This window comes from Panicum virgatum, chromosome 5N (genome assembly GCF_016808335.1).
Source record: "Panicum virgatum strain AP13 chromosome 5N, P.virgatum_v5, whole genome shotgun sequence".
Taxonomy (NCBI): domain Eukaryota; kingdom Viridiplantae; phylum Streptophyta; class Magnoliopsida; order Poales; family Poaceae; genus Panicum; species Panicum virgatum.
In genome coordinates, this window is record NC_053149.1 from 21,464,370 (window position 1) to 21,483,922 (window position 19,553).

Genomic DNA, 19,553 nt, shown 5'->3' on the forward strand with positions numbered 1-19,553 from the left:
TATTTGCCATCCACTGAAGTCGTTATCTGTTGTCTGAGCCTCCGAGGCATCTGAGCTAAAGATGGCAACGGGTAAAATCCGCGCGGATATCAACTTCATAAATCCGTACCCGCGTGCTAAAATCCGTGCCCGCGCCCGCGCCCGCAACCCGCAACGGGTAGAAAATGATACCCTTACCCGCTATCCGCGGATACTCGCATACCCGCGGGTACGCCCGCATACCCGCATGTTTTAGAAAATTAAGCACACAAGCACATTTTAATAGCATGTAAATATTAATATGCACCTCTATTTCTCAATATTATTAAATTATAACCTAATAATCAACACGTCAATACCATTTATTTGAGGAAACAAATAAATTTTAGCAAATAATGAACTAGTCTCGTACATAATACATCACAAAAGTCATTATTTGCGGGTTTGCGGGTTTGCGGATTCGGGTATTAATTTTTCAAACCCATTTGAAGATATCCGTTAGGTTTAGAGTTGTACCCACGCCCGTACCCGCGGGCACAAACTCAAATCCGTATCCGCACCCGTCGGGTTTGGTCGCGCGAATATTTCGTAGCCGTTGCCATCCCTAATCTGAGCCTGTCCGGCTCTCTGCTTTGCTCGTCGGCTCATCCTATCTCCTCACCGCTAGCTCTCTACCGCTTCTTCGTCTCCCGTGGGTAACAGCGAGGTGAGCGAGAGCGCGCCCAGCTACTGCGGTGGAGGTCCAGGCGGAGCCCTGGTGTCTCCCCGGCCCGCTCCCGGTTGCCACCTATCGTCCATGGTGCGCTCGGTGCAGCGGCGAGCACCAGTCCGTGGTCGGCGACGGCGCACCGCCTGCTGCTAGGAAAACGTTTCGCTCCGCCGGTCCGCACCCTCCCCATCGCCCCTGTTCTAGCTTCTTCTCCAACTTCAGAAGGCAGCCGCCGCCGCCACTTGTTCTCTCCATCGGGGACTGGGGATGCAGGGGTGTGGAGCGATGGTGAGAGGTGGGGTGGGGGTTCCTTCGCCCGTCCGCCCCACTCTGCCACAAGGGAAGCGCCGCCCCTCCTGGCTGTGGATGCCTACCACTGCCTGCCATGGTACGCTACGATGGCCCAAAGGTTTTACAATGAATAAATTTCATCGGCGGTCATTAGAGTTCTCATTCGGTCTCGGTATTTTAAAATGCATATATAATATAAAATACACATAATAGTCCTTAAACTTGTTCCACGCTCTCTAGTTCCGGTCCTTAAACTTGTTCCGAGTTCTCATCCTGGTCATAATACTCTCAAAATGCACAGAATGATCTATAAACTTATCACACGTTCTTATCCCAATCCTTAAACTTATCCTATACTCTCATCCAGATCCATGCGTTTCTAAAATGCATTATTTATTTAGAAAAAAACTTTTGCAAATTGTTTCAAGTTTGTTTGGATTTCAAATCAAGTTGGATTCCTACTCAAAGTGGAACCAAACTTTATCCATTTTGAGAGTTTGAGGACCAGGATGAGAACTTGGGACAAGTTCAAGGACCGGGATGAGAGTTCGGGGCAATTTTAAGGACTTCTGGTGAAATTTACTCTTTTACATATACCATTGTGCACACCATTAGCTTCATATTTTGGATTCAAATTATAATAAAGGTGTTGAATCCTACTAGCGACAAATCCGAACTTGATATAAAATTGCAATATGCAGATTAAATATGTTTATATGGATTACTGTATAGTAGCTGATGGCCATAAGATATTCATGAAATAAAACCATATTGTGAGATTTAGTAGCAAGAAATTTAATTCAAGTAGGACATAAATGTACTTCTTAAAATTTGAAACAGGACAGTCTAAATATAACTATTTGGATGAAGTTGGTTGCATGGGACCATGCCGCATGCAATTGGAACGTTTTTTCTAGATTGAAACACTCTTCCTTTGAACATTTACTAACAGAACTAAAATATACCAATTAGAGAGGTTGAGATTAGAAGTTCGTCACTTCCTCCTGCCTCTAGAGAGGTAACACCGTAAAATGAGCACTAAATGAACTCAACCAGAACAATAACAAGTATATTTGCTGAACTTTCCATAAGATTCTGTGAGAATATTTGGTAATCATTTGATGATTTCTGTGCAGTTTAAGAATTGTACCATATCACATGTGTTCGGTGTGATTGAGCAGCTATAATTATTGCTCCATAAAGATTAGTTTCTGTTTCCCTGAACAGTTTACAAGTTGAAATGAACAGCTTATTACTAGATTTCCACTCAAGGTCTCTTCACCCTAATTATGCAGGAAAACAACATGGGATGAAATATTGCACGTCACTGCAGAACAAGTGTATGTTACTAGGAGAAAGATTTGGTCGACATGCTACTAGGAGCACACTTTTGCTGCTTCAAAATTATTCCAGGAGCACCGCAATGTCAAGACTAGAAATGTCTGGGCAGTTTCAGCAGCCTGTGCTGGAGTCTTCAAGAGACTACTTGACTCGGGCATGCCACAATGCAAGCATAAAGAAGAGGGTTCTATCGCGGGTTGAGTGCTTTCTATCTTCAGATCCAATAAACAGTGGCTGGTTGAAACCCAGGAGGTGGGAGAATTTCACTAGTTTGGAGAGTGCTTGTGTTCAGCCAGAGTACAAACTACCAATAAGAACACGTGCTGACTTAAAAGCTGAGCAATATGAAATCACGGGGTCACCCTTGAATCCTTCTGATGTTCCTGCCGAGGCTGTGGGGATTGGAGATACAAATGAGATTTCTCCTTGGTGGCAGGAGTTTCCTAAGCGCTGGACGATTGTTCTCCTCTGCTTCTTTGCATTCCTTCTTTGCAATATGGACCGTGTGAGTTAGACAATAATGCTTGTATTTTGTCTAATTTGTCTGATAATAATAGTTTTTTTACGCAGTTCTCCTTTTCGTTTGCTTCCTGAAAATTTTCTGATTTGTGCCAGGTCAATATGAGCATCGCGATCCTACCAATGTCTTCAGAGTTCAGCTGGAATCCAGCAACAGTTGGTCTAATCCAATCATCTTTCTTTTGGGGTTACCTTCTTACACAGGTGCTTTTCTATTGCTTACTGTACACAGAGTTTTTTATAAGCTAATTTCTTACATGAGCATTTTGGTGAATTTCTGACATTTCACTATGGAACTTGTTGCTGCAGATTCTCGGAGGTATTTGGGCCGATAGGTTTGGTGGTAAGGTAGTGCTAGGATTTGGGGTTGTATGGTGGTCACTTGCAACAATTCTTACACCCCTTGCTGCCAAGATTGGACTTCCGTACTTACTCACCATGCGTGCCTTCATGGGGATAGGCGAGGTTGTGTGCTGTACTTGTCTCTACATTTTGTACTGTATAACTTTGCTGTTTATCTGGGGTAGGGTGTGTATTCAACATATTTCTCCAAGTTACATAGGTAGAATAGCGTCCATGAAAGGCCATAATGATGACAAACTTCATATTATGTCAGAGCCTTTACTGTTTAAATAATCAGATCTGTTACATCAAATAAAACAAGTGATATATCCAGCTCGATAGCAGTTTGGTACAACTTGACTGTGTTACACTAGGCATCTAACTTAGTTTGTTGATATAATTAGTGGCGTGGCTTTGTTAACGACCCAAGTTTCTAGTTGCAACAGTACAATGCAATAGCTTTTTTGCTTTTATATAATTGTTTTTCTTATATCTAATGGTTTTACAGGGTGTTGCCATGCCTGCTATGAACAACATCCTTTCCAAATGGATCCCAGTTTCAGAGAGAAGCAGATCTCTTGCCTTAGTGTACAGCGGAATGTACCTTGGGTCAGTCACTGGCCTTGCTTTGTCACCTCTGTTGATCAGCAAATTTGGTTGGCCTTCTGTCTTCTACGCATTTGGATCCCTTGGAAGTGTCTGGTTTGCACTGTGGCAAAGCAAAGTAAGAAAGACCAAGCCTTGCCCTATTGTCTCATGTCATTTATAGTTCTGTTTCGTACGGGTTACTAAATATACAGGTTTTCAGCATAGAAGGTTGCTTTAGCTACCATTTTGTTCTATCCGTTAACCACATCAACCACTCTGGAAGTTGTTAGCAAAGTGCAATTATTTTTGTTGGCGCACATTTTCCTTAGCTGACAGCTAGTATATAATCCTAATTAGGCACACAGCTCTCCTGATGATGATCCTGAACTAAGTAAAGCTGAAAAGAGGCACATACTGGGTGGTGGTACCTTCAAGGAGCCTGTCACTTCCATACCATGGAGGCTGATTCTTTCGAAGGCTCCAGTTTGGGCTCTCATAATATCACACTTTTGCCATAACTGGGGAACATTCATTCTTCTAACATGGATGCCCACTTACTACAATCAGGTTGTTACAAAGTTATCCTGTGAAATGTTTGGCAGTCCTCATTGTTAATACCATGGAATGACATCATCATGCTCTTTGTTGTGTTCCCCAAATTTTTTGACCCAGGTTCTGAAGTTCAATCTAACCGAGTCCGGGCTTCTCTGTGTCTTGCCATGGCTGACAATGGCTGTTTTTGCGAATATTGGTGGATGGATCGCTGATACTCTTGTTCAGAAAGGGGTCTCTATAACAAACGTCCGGAAGGTAAGTTATCCTTCCATAATTTTTGTTTCATGTGTGAATTTGAGAGCAGTTATGCTTAAGGGCTACTGATCTTGAAATACTTCGGAAATGTACTGATGCAGATTATGCAATCGATTGGTTTTCTTGGGCCAGCATTGTTCTTAACACTGCTGAGCAAAGTCCAGACTCCAGGCATGGCTGTATTATGTATGGCCTGCAGTCAGGTTTGTTGTGCTTCAGAAAGACCACTAATATGTATCTATATGTAGCTTCATATACGTTAACAATTGGCAACTGTTCCACTATAAATGCTTGCTGGTGTGTAACTGGCCATTTTCTTTGGCAGGGGAGTGATGCCTTTTCACAATCTGGGCTGTATTCGAACCATCAAGACATAGGGCCACGTTACGCGGTATTGTACTCATGTAGTTTGTTACTGGTATAATATTCCTAGTTCACGTAAGAGGTTTAGTGTTTAATTCTGGTAGTACTGGTGGTTCTTGCTTTTTTTGGGCTTATCTTTGTAGACAGCTGTATGTAACTAGATAATGTTTCCACCAAAACTGCAGGGAGTACTTCTTGGACTGTCGAACACTGCTGGCGTGCTTGCAGGAGTTTTTGGTACTGCTGCCACTGGCTACATTCTTCAGAAAGGTAAGAAACTGAAAAAAAATGTAAAATCAACGGTGGTCTCTAGTAGTGACACATTAAAAGCTGTATCTTTCTGATATTTCAAGCAAGGCAAATATTATTTAGTAGTTATTATTAGGTCGAAAATTCACCTCACTATAGCAAAATATAGGCACCTTGTGTTTATTAATTTATTTAAGTTCTTCCTATGTTTTATTCATTTCCACTCAAAAAAGGATGGTTTATTCATTTCCCTTTTAACTTTCAGGTTCTTGGGACAGTGTGTTTAAGGTGGCCGTTGCACTGTACATAGTAGGAACAGTGGTGTGGAATGTCTTTTCAACTGGAGAGAGAGTTCTCGAGTAATCTGCGGACAGTCCTATATGCTACCATACGGAAATTGACTGATTTTGCCAATGCCATTTGGTGTACAACAGGGAAGCTCATCTTTAGGAAGAGATACAGCTGGAGAAAAGCACTCTATTTTATGCAAGAGATATACCTGCATCTAATGTTTGGGCTATTGAATCATAAAATCAAATTGGAGTACTGCAATGGTACTGGGAAATTGGGCTTGCAAGTACAAGGTACACTTGGAACCAAAGAAATTTCCTGTGCAGAAAGTAGCTGCATCAAGGCCTCTTCAGATTATGCAGCTGTTTCTTGAGAAGCCGGAACTTCTGCATGAGTTCTCAGCCCCCATATTTTGTTCAATTAACCATGTTTCAGCTTGCCTTTATTTGACGAGAATCGAAAGAGCAACAACTACTGCCAAACTTATGAAGTATTGTGGTAGCTTTTTTGATCGAAAATCCTGGATGTGTCTGCTCAGGTACTGGGCAATTAATCTGCGGAAAAGAAAAAAAATATTTGTTGGTTAAAACTGAAGTCTTATATATGGACAATTGGAAACTATTTTCACCCAAAGTGGACCACCCTTACCTCACGGATGCCCCCCACCGCAGGTCTCAAGATGATGGATAGATGAAATAGCTGTTTTTAAAATGTTTTCAACAAAAAATCTCTTTTCTCACCATGGCTGTTCTACGTACCTAGCGTAACCACCCATCACATTTGATGTACTATTTGGAAAACATCAACGTTAATTTAGGAAATGTCAACATTAATTAATCATGGCAAGAGAGGACGTGGCCAATAATCATGGGTCTTAGATGGAAAGCTGATTAGCTGATTGGCTGTTTTCAACAAATTTTCGAATTAACTGGGTGTAATATTAGAGAATGAACAATAATTGATTCCAATCAACAGCAAATGAATGACGCCAACCAATAACAATCACAATTAGGATAGATAATGCATTTCCTTTCTTATTGTGCTGTTTATGGAAATATTAAATTAAGTGATTGACTGATGAAATCCTTTGGTACATAATTTGAACATTCTTACAACTATGATTGGCATGCAAAAAGGGAAAAAAAATTTAAGTACAACTGATTGAGGGGATGGGCATGCACTTCCTTATTGTGTTGCTTATGGAAATATTTAATTAAGTGATTGATTGAAGCATAGATACTTTCCTTTAGATATGCTATAGCTCGTGTATACAAGGTGATTCGGATAGCCCAAATGAAATAACATGGAACATAACCCATCTCTAGAACATAAGGACACCGCCTAGGTTCATTTTCCCAAGTTTAGACTTTTGGTTTCACTTATTATACCAAAAGTGATAGGCTAGAATTATTTGTAATATTGAATTAGCAGCACAAGGAGACTTTTTTTGTGGCACCCAAAGCATTTCTCCATCTGTTGAATGACTACGACGACCACGACAGTCATAGACTATTCCTTGAGGCTGACATCCACAACAACATTATCATGGCCACAAAGATTTTGGTAGACCAGAATATGCGGTACTATATTTTCGAGTTAATATATGGCGATTTCCTTCGTTCTATGTACTATTTTTGAACAAATCTCATAAATAATGCTTGGTGGGTTTCGATCATACTTCAGTCACTTTTTTGGAACCAGAGGATAACCACGGGAGTCAATATTTGAAGGTGATTTAATAATAATTATTTAAACTTCAAAATGTAAACGGTGTATCAACCTTTTCTCTACCGGTGTTAGAAAACGGTATATGCTCGAACTATGATGTGCACGAAATTAAAGCACGTTATGATGAGATTAAAATTTATATGCTACACCATAGTCAGATAGTGAGAGCCATTATCCTACGCTAGAAGATATGTATGAGTACAAGTTTAGCTCACGCCTTTCACAACAACCTTACTGAAGATGAACACAACCAATGCTCAAACGAGACTAATGGTGTATTGTTGATGTATCAACAAATTATTTTAGATCGCTGTATGTTTAAGCTATTTTAGATAAAATAAGAGTTGGTTTGTACGGTATCTTTGTATAATGTAAATATCTTATTTATTGGTTTTCTAAAATACGTGTCAGTATGTGCATTTCTGCTAGTTTTAGAAAAAAAAGTTACACATAAATATCCTCGCAAGGTTTTTTAATTGTACAAAGATATTGGTATTGCTTTCTTGTGCCCATTTTTTTTTCTTGTGCCCGTTTTTACCGTGACCATCGTATCACATCAGCCGCACGTGCTCCATCGCGTAGTACACAACGTGTGATCGGCACTAGTATATATAATTTTTGTTTTGAAAAATAGTACTAGTATCTAGATAGGCCGGCCTTTGGAAATTTCACGATCTCCGATTCCGGGAATATTGGATATGTTAGTTAGGAGACGACCGTGCTTCACCAGTATATACAAGAGCATCTGCAGCACAGGTCCTCAAATGAAACCCCTATTTCTCCATTTGGGAGGTGGGCTGCAAATTTTGAGGGCTCAAATATGAGCCCAACTCCAGCGGGCCGGCCTGCAAATGCCTCACCCAGCCTAGCTCCTCTCAAGATTAGCTCGAGTTCGTGCAGTTGTCCGCCGCCAGCTCCGCCTGCCGCGTCGCCATCCAACTCCGCCGCCTGCTCCGTCCACGCCGTCGACCGCTTCTTCGTGCCGCCGCCACCGCTGCAGACGTAGGCGAGATCGACGGCAAGCGCGCGAGGCCCCCTACTTCCTCCTCCGAAGCCGTCGGCGAGGACTGCCTCAGCGCGCTCCCCGAGCCCGGCGAGGGCGACGGGAAGGGAGCCGGAGCGGACACAGCGGCCGTCGCGCGGACCAGCGTCCTCTACCGCCACTGGTGCCGCGTCTGGGCGCTCCTCCCGGAGCTCAGCTTCACCTTCGACTCCATGCCCGATCTCCTTGACGACGCCCTCCCCGCACGCGAGGTGGATCTCCTGGCGTCCATGGCGTCCGTCCTGGCACTGGCTCTCGGCGGCGTCGCTCTTTCGGCGTTCGGAAGAGATGGCGCGGGACGCCGGCGTGGATCTGTCCATGGAGAAGAAGGATGGGCGACGGCGCGGTGGGAGACGGCGCGGTGGTAGGCGGCGACGGCGGCGGGCGGAGACGGCGTGGCGGGCGGCGCCTCGTGCTGGGGGCGTCGGCCGGCGGGGCGGCGCGCGCAAGGAGGGCGGCCGCACAGGGAGGGGCGGCGCGCAAGGAGGGGCGGCGTCGCGAGCAGGAACAAGAGAAGCCGATCCGTTTATTGGAAATGGGAGACCTCTATTTCCAGGGGCTTGGGCCTTCAATTTGGAGGCCCATGCAAAATGGGAGCTCAAATAGGGCATCCACTGGAATTGAGTTTTAGCCCAAAACTCCTAAAAAATGGAATGAGAGTCTGTTTGGGGACTTGGGCTGGAGATGCTGTAACACAGGAGTCCCCCTGTGGCTGGACGGAGACTCCGTGAGTTCGTTGTGGAGATCTTCTTCATTATCCCTCTCCCCTCTCAGGGCATTTGCGTCGCATCTTCTCATCTCCATGTGATTCAGGTGGCGTTTGGTTGGGCTGTTTTTTTTTCCAGTGTAATCGGATCACGTCGCGACTTGTGGCCCCGAAGGTCGGGACGTCCGCGGCGGCCCTCATCACGATCTCGATGCAGACGACCTCGGTGGCCACAGGCCCACAGCGGCGGCGGCCATCGAAGAGCACGCCCTTGGCGCGGAGGACTGGCTGGACGAACTCGACGGCGGCGGAGCGGCGTGATTAGTTACCATTGCAGTTTACGTTTTCAGTTGCTATATACCAAACGCCACCTTAATTAACATGGCAGCTGCTCCAGATGTTCCATGTGCGCAGGGCGCAGCGTCGGGGAATTTCCATGACGCGCGCGCTCTCGGGCTGCAACGATCCGGCGTGTGCACGTTTGCTTCTTTTGTTTTATGGATTGACGTACGTGTAGATCTGTTCGCATGATTAGGAGTGAGTGGTGTTCCCTTGTGATTGATCTGACTTAGGGCTTGCGTGTCACGCCTTTCTTAGTACGGAAGTCCTCCATTCATTCTGTTTATGGTTGGATGAATGTTTTTAGTATTACTAGCGGCCGGGTGCTAAAGTTCCGGTGGGAATTATTAATGTAGGTAAAATGGAATTGTTGATTTTAGGCAATCACAAGGCGACTAGACAAATGCTATACTCCGGAGGTTTAAAAAGATGCTAATAAAGTCTGCTGATCTTCCGTATCGGTCCAACAATAGAAATTGTAGAGGATACTACGAAACAGTACCAAGCAAATCCCGAACAAATAATACCTGACCTGTGTCATTGGATAAGCCATATGCGCCCCAGCCGTTGCTATATACATCACCCTAAAAATTAAGATTTTGTAGCCTATTCATGCTCAGTTATATGTCATACAGTCACCCTAGCTAGCTCATATGCATATGATTGCTGTGCACTGTGCAGCACAGTAGAAATAATTGCAATAGCCTTGTTTAGTTCTTTACGTTTAAACCATTTGAACACACATTTGAAGTAATAAAGGTATACTAATAACAAAACAAATTACAGATTCCGCCTATAAACTCCAAGACGAATTTATTAAGCCTAATTAATTCATCATTAGCAAATATTTACTGTAGCACCACATTGTCAAATCATAGCGCAATTAGGCTCAAAAGATTCGTCTCACAATTTACACGCAAACTGTGCAATTGGTTTTTTTTTGTTTTGTCCATATTTAATGTTCCATGCATATGTCCAGACATTTGATGTGATGTGTTTGGCCAAATTTTTTTGGATCTAAACAAGTCGAATTGGAACATCGGTCTAGTTGTTTGATTCGACACCCTCTATTAAAACTGGGTAGGCTATGGCATAGACTCGGCCAACCCAGCATCTAATCTAATGTATACTCCCTCCGTCCCAAAAAGCAAGTCACCCTAGGATTCAAAATTTGTCCCAAAAAATAAGTCATCGTACTTTATTTAGAAAGTGCATTTGCATGCAAAAATCAATTAGTGTCAAATATGGGTAATAAATAGGAGCAAATATAGTCATTTTACCTTCTTATTAATTTACACTAGAATTTTTAAATGACTTGTTTTTTTTGAGACGGAGAGAATATGTAAAAAAAAAAGAAGTTTCAGTTTCCGATCTGCCAGCCTACCTAGCTACTTTTTCGAACCTGAATCTTCGTTGGTGTGCGCGTATAGTCTCGCAAGGGCGTCATTCCAGTGGCCGGCGACTACCCACCTGGGCGCCTCCTGCCTGTTGCCCGTGTTCCTTTCCTCTTTCCTCTTAAACGTCATCGTGCGAGTAACTCCTCTAGTAATCTATAATAATCTATACCCTAATTACACAAAGGTGCACACTAGTTTGGCAATGGTGTGCATGCGTACATATTTTTGGTGGGACTCAAGGCCTAATACTGATGGATTTTGCCTTGCCATTAGGTACTCGGAGATTTAATTAATAGCATAACCCTTGGTCGCGCTGCGTACATGATCTAGAGTACTGGACTGAGAAGGCTAGGTATAGTTCTTATAAATGCAGCTATATTAATTTGAAACTTTTCTTCACACAAATGTAACATCAATTTAAAAACTGCAAACCTATCTTATTTTATTCTTTGAGAATTAATTGTTAATAGTACTAATGCTACATCTTGCGTATTTTGTGCGTAGTATTACTAAATTATGAAGAGAAAAGGAGATACTTCACCACTTTTTCAAAAAAAAAACAGCAGAGAAGGCCAGAGCTTCATCTCGTCCTCATCTCCGGCTGCAACCATGGTAAAATTATGTATCTTATGTTATTTTCTCCACCTTCAGGTATGCAACCTTATGTCACTTTGGCACTTAGTCACGAATTTAAGACTTGATATGCTATTTTTACTCTTGTACTAGTTGAATGCATTTGTGTTGCTAAGGGTGATAAAATATTATCAGAAGAATTATATTTTATAGTTGATTGTTCGTGTGCTGCTACACGTGATAAAAACTTTTCATGAGAATTCAGAGTAATTCTAGTCAATTAAAACACATAATAAATAACATTATTCTAAAGGATCGTTTAATGGGTAGATGAGATCTGAATGAGCCAGGTCACCATGCTTATTCATCATGCAGTCGATAGGATCGGGTAAGTTGTATAAATCATTATTCATTATTGAATAATTAAAATGCATGCTAGAGAATCATTTAACCAGTGGGAGTGCATGTTTTACTGTGTTCACTCTGTTCGCTGTTTGGTTCCTCCAGCCAGCCAACAATATTTTCCTCTCACACAGCTCCAGCACCAGCCTCCAGCCACCAGCCAGCCAACAGTATTTTTCTCTCACACCACTCCAGCACCAGCCACCAGCACCAGCACAGCGAACAGAGTGAACATAGCCGTGCATTGCTATGAAGGTTATATAAATATATTAATTAGTATAGTACGTGAGGATTTTATTTCCCTATTTAACTCGATAAATGCTAATTCTCAACAATCTCGAATTCTTAATTCAACGAGCGATCACTTGGACTCCGACTAGAACTTTGATTAATATATTAAGGAAGCAATCATTACTTTAGAAATGGTAAAGACCAGTGGAGATGCATATGCGGCGCGTGTTTTAAGAAATCTAACAAATAAAAATTTATATTAATAGAATGTAACATAAACTATAATTTATATTTATACTAACAATATACTCGAGGTAATGATATATTTTAAAAAACAGTAATTAAGTAACCAACAATTTAACGAATAAAATTATTAACTTAAAAAATTTAACCCATACGCCAACTATTATGCTCAATAATTTAAACTATAATTATAATAATTAAGTTTTCATAGTTGTTCCATTCTGATAGATATGGATCCTCTGTCTAATTAGGGTGCTCATGTGATTATGGCAAATATCTCACATACTCCCTCTGTTTCAATAAGAGTGTGATTCACCCTTGCGAATAAAATTAGACAATGGCATAGCCTAATTAATTTGGAGCTGAATTAATAGAGGGTATAAACAAATAAATGTAAATTTAGTTGCAATAAAAAACGAATATGTATATCATTCCAACTTGCAAGCATCCAATTTTAATCATGTCCAAAGCCTCCAGCTACCACAATCATGGCTACAACAAATTTAGTTTCTAAACTGTTCTACAGAAACAAGTTCAAGTTAACTAAGCCACGAGCAAAAGCGGTTGGACGAGCATTGGAAAGGGCTAGCACAATGATTACATTTAAATTGGACACCAAGTTGAATAACAAGTCAAGCTGAAACAACAAATGGAAATCATAAGTGGAACTGCATGGCCTTCAGGTATGCCAGGAACTGTTTCAACAAACCAGATGCAAAATTCTTATTTTGTCCATTCAGTACAGGAGCCAAACTAAACCTGAAAATAATACCAGGATAAATTCGGTGAGATATCTTGGATAAAACAGTAAGTAAATTCCATGACTGAATCATAAAGAAAACTAAGAATTGCTAATAGAACTGTGGCCCGTGTTTAAAGAATATTTATATTTAAAAATATCACATGTTTAAAAATAACTATATTTATAAATAATATGAGATTCAAAATTGATATAACAAAGTAAAGTTGGATTACATTGAATCGAACGACCACTAAAACAATTAAACTCCGCTAAAACAACTAAATTATTTTTTATTAAAATGTAGCAATCCACTCCATTCTAAATTTAATCTAATCCAGAGTTCTCGTAAGAAGTTTCTTCAGTTTTGATTCCTTGTAGATTCTCGCAGCATCTCAAGTACTCGTACACATATTTTAATGCTGATATATGGTCTTCAGCACCTAAGTATAGTACTTCATGGATCTTCTTTAGCTCTTTAGCTCGAACCACAACCGCACATTTGATGCCATCATGCAAAATAGGGTCTGTACATATGCCAACTCTGACATTACAATAGAAAACCAAAATTGTTGATGGTGTAGCATATGTTTGTTACCTTGGATATTAGACCTTAAATGATTCCATCGCTTTCGACTGTTGTAGGTGTTTGTGATGTCACCGAGAGGGGAATGACCATCAATTGTACAGGACACTGCAATGCAGTTTAAAATCGTATCAAGATAGTCTGAGCAATTATTTCACTATCAAGTAAAATAAACCCTTTTGAACCTTTAAAAGAACATGAGATGGCAAATTTAGACGATAGGATAAATGCTCGTGTGTTGCTATGGAAAAAAATCAATTCATACTTAATATGATGAGTTATTTTTCTATTTATTAAACCAGCTTCTGGTGCTCAGTTATGACAAGTGTCTACCATGGTCCAATGGCAACAGCATGGCATCGGCTGCAGGCTCCACAACAATCAACTTAATTCGAGCTGGGACTTTACATGGTCCACTTGTATTAACTCCCCCATAGAAAAGGCAAACAATATTGCAACATTTCTGTACACATCGAACTTCCGCATGAGTGGAACAGAATATGCGGAAACAGATGGAGTTTATTGCCATTATATACTGGGATAAAACATGTTGCCATCCAGAATCCGCCAGCTCCAATCAAATTGAAGCGACACTGATGGCAGGAGGAAAAAATGTAAATCTTGGTGTCAAGCATGTAAAGGTTTTCTGATAGAGTTTCATGCTGGGGAAAAAAATAAATTCCCATGAGAACTAATTTCCTTTGACCTGGTGTGCTTCAAAGTAAAGAGGTGAACTAAATTTGTTACCTGATAACAATTGAAACTATTTGCTTTAGCTTCCACAGATCTCTAACAGAATAAGCAGCTGATTCATCAAGGCCTACTAGCTACCACTGGCAATTTCATTGCAAATATTAGCAGTGTCCGAGCAACGGTTCCACAAAGTAACAGCAAGCGAATTTCCAAGCAGGGAGCCAGCCTCGACCTGCAAACCACGAGTTATATTGCGAGTCTGACATACTGATGCACTAGAATTCAAAATGGTGCTAACATAAGGCAGACCCTATAGCTAAAACATAGCCTCATATAAACTAAAAATTGACAGTCAAATCACCTCGCGGCATCTGCATTTTCCTTCTCATAAAATTTTTCTTCCTTGAACTCCAAGAGGATCTACAGAAAATAATACATGAAAACTCAACTGTCTACACAATTAAATGAACATTAATGTAATCAATTACTTTCTGAAAAGGATCACAATAATACCTTGGTTTACTTGAATTACTCACAATAATACCTTGGTTTACTTGAATTACTTCTTTCTTCCTCAATATTTTCATCATTTCTGAAGTCATATTTCTAACATCACAGCCAACTAATAGAGGGCCCTGAAGGATAACAATACAAGTCATACTTCCAAATCAGAAGAAAATATCAGGAAATGGAGAATTTACTCAACAAATTTATATAGCATTTAGAGTGAAGTCTATTTTTGGCCATCGAACTATCGACTGCATCTGGATTTGGCAATGCAACTCTAAAACCAGACATCTGCAGCCACCCAACTCTCAAAACTATTCACGTTTGGCCATCGAGCTGTTTTGCTGAGTTGGACGCCACATGGTAATGGGGCCCACTATCAGCCCTCCTCTCTCCTTTCCCTATATTTCTTTCTATCCTCTCCCTCTCCTCTCTCTGCTAACAGCCGCCGACCGCCTTGCTCTCCGCTGCCACAAGTTGCCCGCCCTAGCCTTCCCAGAGCCAGTTGGCTCCTTTCCCAGCCTCGATGCCAGCCCTCCACCCATGCATGAGCTTGGCGGCGTAGGGGCAGCATGTTAGCTGTCGATTTCGATGGTTTTCGCCGCTAACATTCCTCCTGATTTCACGAAAGATAGGACATAATCATGCAAAATTTAGCAAATCTAATGAGTTCCACAAGTTTTGGTACATATTTGATTGCAGGAACAACATATCAAAAATTGAGCCAAGAAAGGAGTGAGCTTGGCAGCGCAGAGGCGGCGTGTTGGCGGTCGATTTCGATGGTTTTCGCCGCTAACATTCCTCCTCATTTCATGAAAGACAGGACATAATCATGGCAAAATTATTAAATCTAATGATTTCCACAAACATTGGTGTATATTTGATTGCAGGAACAACATATCCAAAATTGAGCCAAAAAGGATAAATTCCAGGCCGGCCGGCCTGAGCCTGGCCAACCAGCACATCAATTGTGAAATTTTGGCATGAAACTTTACCAGAGTGATCTTGAGGACAAATCCAACCCAACCCAATAGGGATTAGCTCAGAATTCACAAGTTAATACTGGAAGGCTTGAGTCCCAAAGCACAAGGGAAACATGAGCCCACAATCAGAGAAACAAGTCGTGTCAAGCCAGAAACTGCCTTCAGGGACAACATGCAACCGTTGAGGAGTGTGACGCATGTTGACATTTCTTAGTGTCGCCACCAGGTGTTGTTAGTTTTCTGGCAACGGCGCCAGAAATGCTTGTTGACATTTCTTTGCATCGCCACTAGGAGTTGTTAGTTTCCGTGCAATGGCACCAGAAATGTTAGTCAGGTATAACTTAACGATTACAGAAAGGATCCGCAAGCACACGGATATACCATTGTAGCATTTCATCCGTGAGTATTCGGGTATCGTTATTTATATTTTTCCCAAAGAATGGCACTGGCAAAGGTACTATACTTAGTAATAACCATGACAACGTTCCTTATGCAATAGACATAACTCTGACAGGGGTCAGTCATGATAGATTATAAACATGGTAATGTGACACAGCACACAACCACACTGACGGAGGTAGATCTATGTACCTCTCTGCCGAGTGGGGTCCCCGAACCCGGGAGACTACCATACTCGGTGACTCGGTTATGACTACTCGGTGTACAGGACTCGGCTGTGCGCGGAAAGGATCTTCAGTAGATCAAGATGAGAGGCTCCTGCTAGAAGCCCGGATATCTAGGGATCTTAACCGACCTCCTTCCTTGTAAAACAACCCGAGCATATCTTCCTTGTACCCCTACGGCTCCTAGTCTATATAAAGGAGACGTGGGAAGACCCATAGAGACTTCTTCTTTTCGCAGCATTCCACAAACCCTAATACAACCCCAAACACAGGACGTAGGGTATTATGCTCATCGCGGCCCGAACTTGTCTAAGTCCCTGCGTCTTCGTGTTACCATCGAGCTCTTGGTCCTGAGATCCCCCTCTTGAAACTCTACCGCCGGGTACACCCCTGGTGGACTGGCCGGAATAGCAATCCGACAATTGGCGTGCCAGGTAGGGGACTCAGGGCTCATATGTCGAGTTCAATGGCAGCTAACACCGGCATCGTCTTCTCCGCCAGCGTCACTGCCCAGATGGAGACGACAGTCGGCTTCTCCTTCACCTTTGGGAGCTTCCTGGAGGTCACAGTTCCCAGGAACCCCACCTCCGGCCCCTCAGCCGTCGGGGGGTGACGTCTTCGCCGGGGTTAGATCCGATCTGACCCCCAGGCTTCCGTCACTTCTCTGATTCCCGAATTCAAGAACTTCAACGTGACGACCACGCCAGTCAGGGTGAACCGTCGCCTTGCTGAATCTGCTGACGATCTGATCTTCCAGATAGACTGCGTCGGTAGATCCATCGCCGAGTGTATCCAACTTGGCGAACTCAGATGATCCTGACCGAATCCTCCGCGGACTCGGCAGTGTCTCCACCAGGACCAAATCCGATCTGGCCACCCCGAGATCTGGCACACCTCGAGTTCCCAAACCCGAGGTGATGGTCACCCCTTCCAGGGTGACCCGTCGCCCTGCTAGATCTACTGACGACTTCATCTCCCAGATAGATCGAGTCAGCAGATCCATCGCCGAGTGCATCAGACTCGGCGAGGGCGCGCTTTGACATCGCAACGACTCGGATCGAGTCCCCTTTGGACTCCGCAACGCCGCTACAACATACTCGAATCAGATTCGAGTGCGACTCTCCGACCTGGCTACCCTAGGTCAGATCCGATCTGACTCGGCTTCGGGAACGGAACTCGGCTTTCAAGACGATTCGTTCACCGTCCCACCCAACCGCTCTTCGGCGATAGAGCATCGCCGGATCTTCGTCGTCTCCGACGACTCCGACACTCGTGAAAACGAGACCGACGAGGAGAAGGCACAATGACTCCGACGCAACGAGGTCCGCGCCGACATGAGGCGCAACGACGCGGCCATTCACCGGGCCGAGCACGACCTGGAGAACGCCGACCGTCGCAACCCCAGGAACCGGCACTCCCCGATCCGACCGCGTAACCTCGATGCCGACTTCATCCTCGACTACAACGGCCAAGACGTCTTCGCCACGCCGTCGGCCAACCTTGCCGCGGTGTTCCAGGTAGTCGAGGGTCTCCAGGAGACCCCCGAGATCGTCAAGGCTTGCGCTCATCTGCATGTGGCTGCCACGCAAGCTCAGCAGCTATGCAAGGACAACTCGGCCTATCGCGCCCAGTCGAGTCATCACTCGACGCGACCCCATGGCGACGACGAAGAGGAGGTCAACCAGAACGATCTTCGTCGTCAACTCAACCAACAAGATCTGCGCCCGCGCATCAACAACCATCACTGCGACCGCGACGCCGCCGAACGCGAGCGACGTCACCAGTACGACAAGGAACACGGTGCCCCTGATGCCGACCGCCAGAACCGCGGCTGCCGAGGCAACAACCCCCCGCGTCGACCTCGTCGCGACTACGAACCCGGCAACGACCTCGACGGCTTCTCCGCCTTCTCTAACCGGCTTCGGGCCATCCAGTGGCCCGCCACCTTCAAGCCAACTGGGATCGAGAAGTACGACGGTGAGTCGGACCCCAAGACGTGGCTGCGCACCTACTCCATCGTAGTCCGAGCCGCTTGCGGCGACAACGACATCATGGCTGTCTACTTCCCAGTCATGATGGGTCGCCACGCCCTCAACTAGCTTGAAACGCTCCCTGCCGGCTCCATCAACAGCTGGCAAGATCTCTGCAGCGCCTTCGTCCAGTACTACCAGGCATCCTGCCCGGGTCCCAAAACCAGATGGGATCTGGCCAGCGTCATCCAACAACCTAACGAGTCCCTCCGTGACTACATCAAGAGGTACTTCGCTAACCGTAATACCATTACGGAGGTTGATGACAGGGACGTTATCCACCACTTCCACCAAGGCCTCCATAGCATCGAACCATGGAGGAAGATGTTTGAGAGCAACCCCAAGACCGTGGGCGACAAGATGACGGTCGTCAACAAGCACGCTGACATGGAAGACGCTGAGCGAGCCCATCGCCGGCACAAGACCAAGAACGACTCCTCTGAGCATCCCTCTCAGCGGGACAACCGCCCGGAACGCCAGCGTGACGATCGTCCACCTCGTCACGGGAAGAAGCACGACCGCCGCCGAGTCATCCAAGAACCGGGACCGCAAGCGTGGAACCGAGAACACCGTTGCCGTCGCCGAAAGGTTCCAGTTTCGCTCCACCCTCAACCAAGCGGACCTGGACCGGCTCCTGGATGGCAAGTGTCCTTGGCACAAGGACGCAAACCATACCACCCGGGAGTGCCGAGCACTCTCCAACGACGTCATCAAGGACGATGACTCCAAGCGACCCAGCCGCAACGACTGCGACAGGCCGAGTGGTTCCAGAACCACCCGGGGGCGCCCACAGAGGCGAAAACTCACCCCAGGCGAGACGACGACGAGCAGAGGGAAGATTCCCCAGGGAACTTATAGCAAGAAGACAGGGCCGTCATGATGAGGACATGACACCTGCGGATATGACCATTGCTTATCAGGTGAGCTTGATCCTACCATTTGCATTGTGATTTATGGTATAATTCCACTTGGTTCCACATGTGCATGTCACTATTTGATTGTAGGCAAAAATTTAAAGTTGAACTTTCGGTTCATCGGTAGATCGATCGTGAATCATTGCGAAGGTCATAATTCGGTTCATCCGGAGTTCGATTGCGGTCCATGAGCTCTTGATGGAAAGCTTATTTGATAATCTTTCAAATAGATCTGGTCCCACCATCAATATCTCATCGGCAAAGTCTTCAAATCATCAAGACATTCTGCCGTGTTTCTGCCAGAAGCTACATCGTCGTCATGGGCTTGTTGTTCA

General features: G+C 44.2%; 1 protein-coding gene across 1 annotated transcript; it reads left to right on the plus strand.

The window, feature by feature from the left end:
- The first annotated feature begins 625 nt into the window (after positions 1-625).
- Positions 626-6,115, plus strand: LOC120672639 (probable anion transporter 4, chloroplastic). The gene is made up of 11 exons (XM_039953147.1): positions 626-1,076; positions 2,275-2,825; positions 2,936-3,043; positions 3,149-3,304; positions 3,690-3,905; positions 4,127-4,336; positions 4,442-4,579; positions 4,681-4,782; positions 4,905-4,970; positions 5,128-5,212; positions 5,457-6,115. Exons 1-11 carry the CDS (start codon positions 956-958, stop codon positions 5,552-5,554), a joined length of 1,851 nt encoding a protein of 616 aa, XP_039809081.1. The 5' UTR covers positions 626-955; the 3' UTR covers positions 5,555-6,115.
- Positions 6,116-19,553: the final 13,438 nt, after the last annotated feature.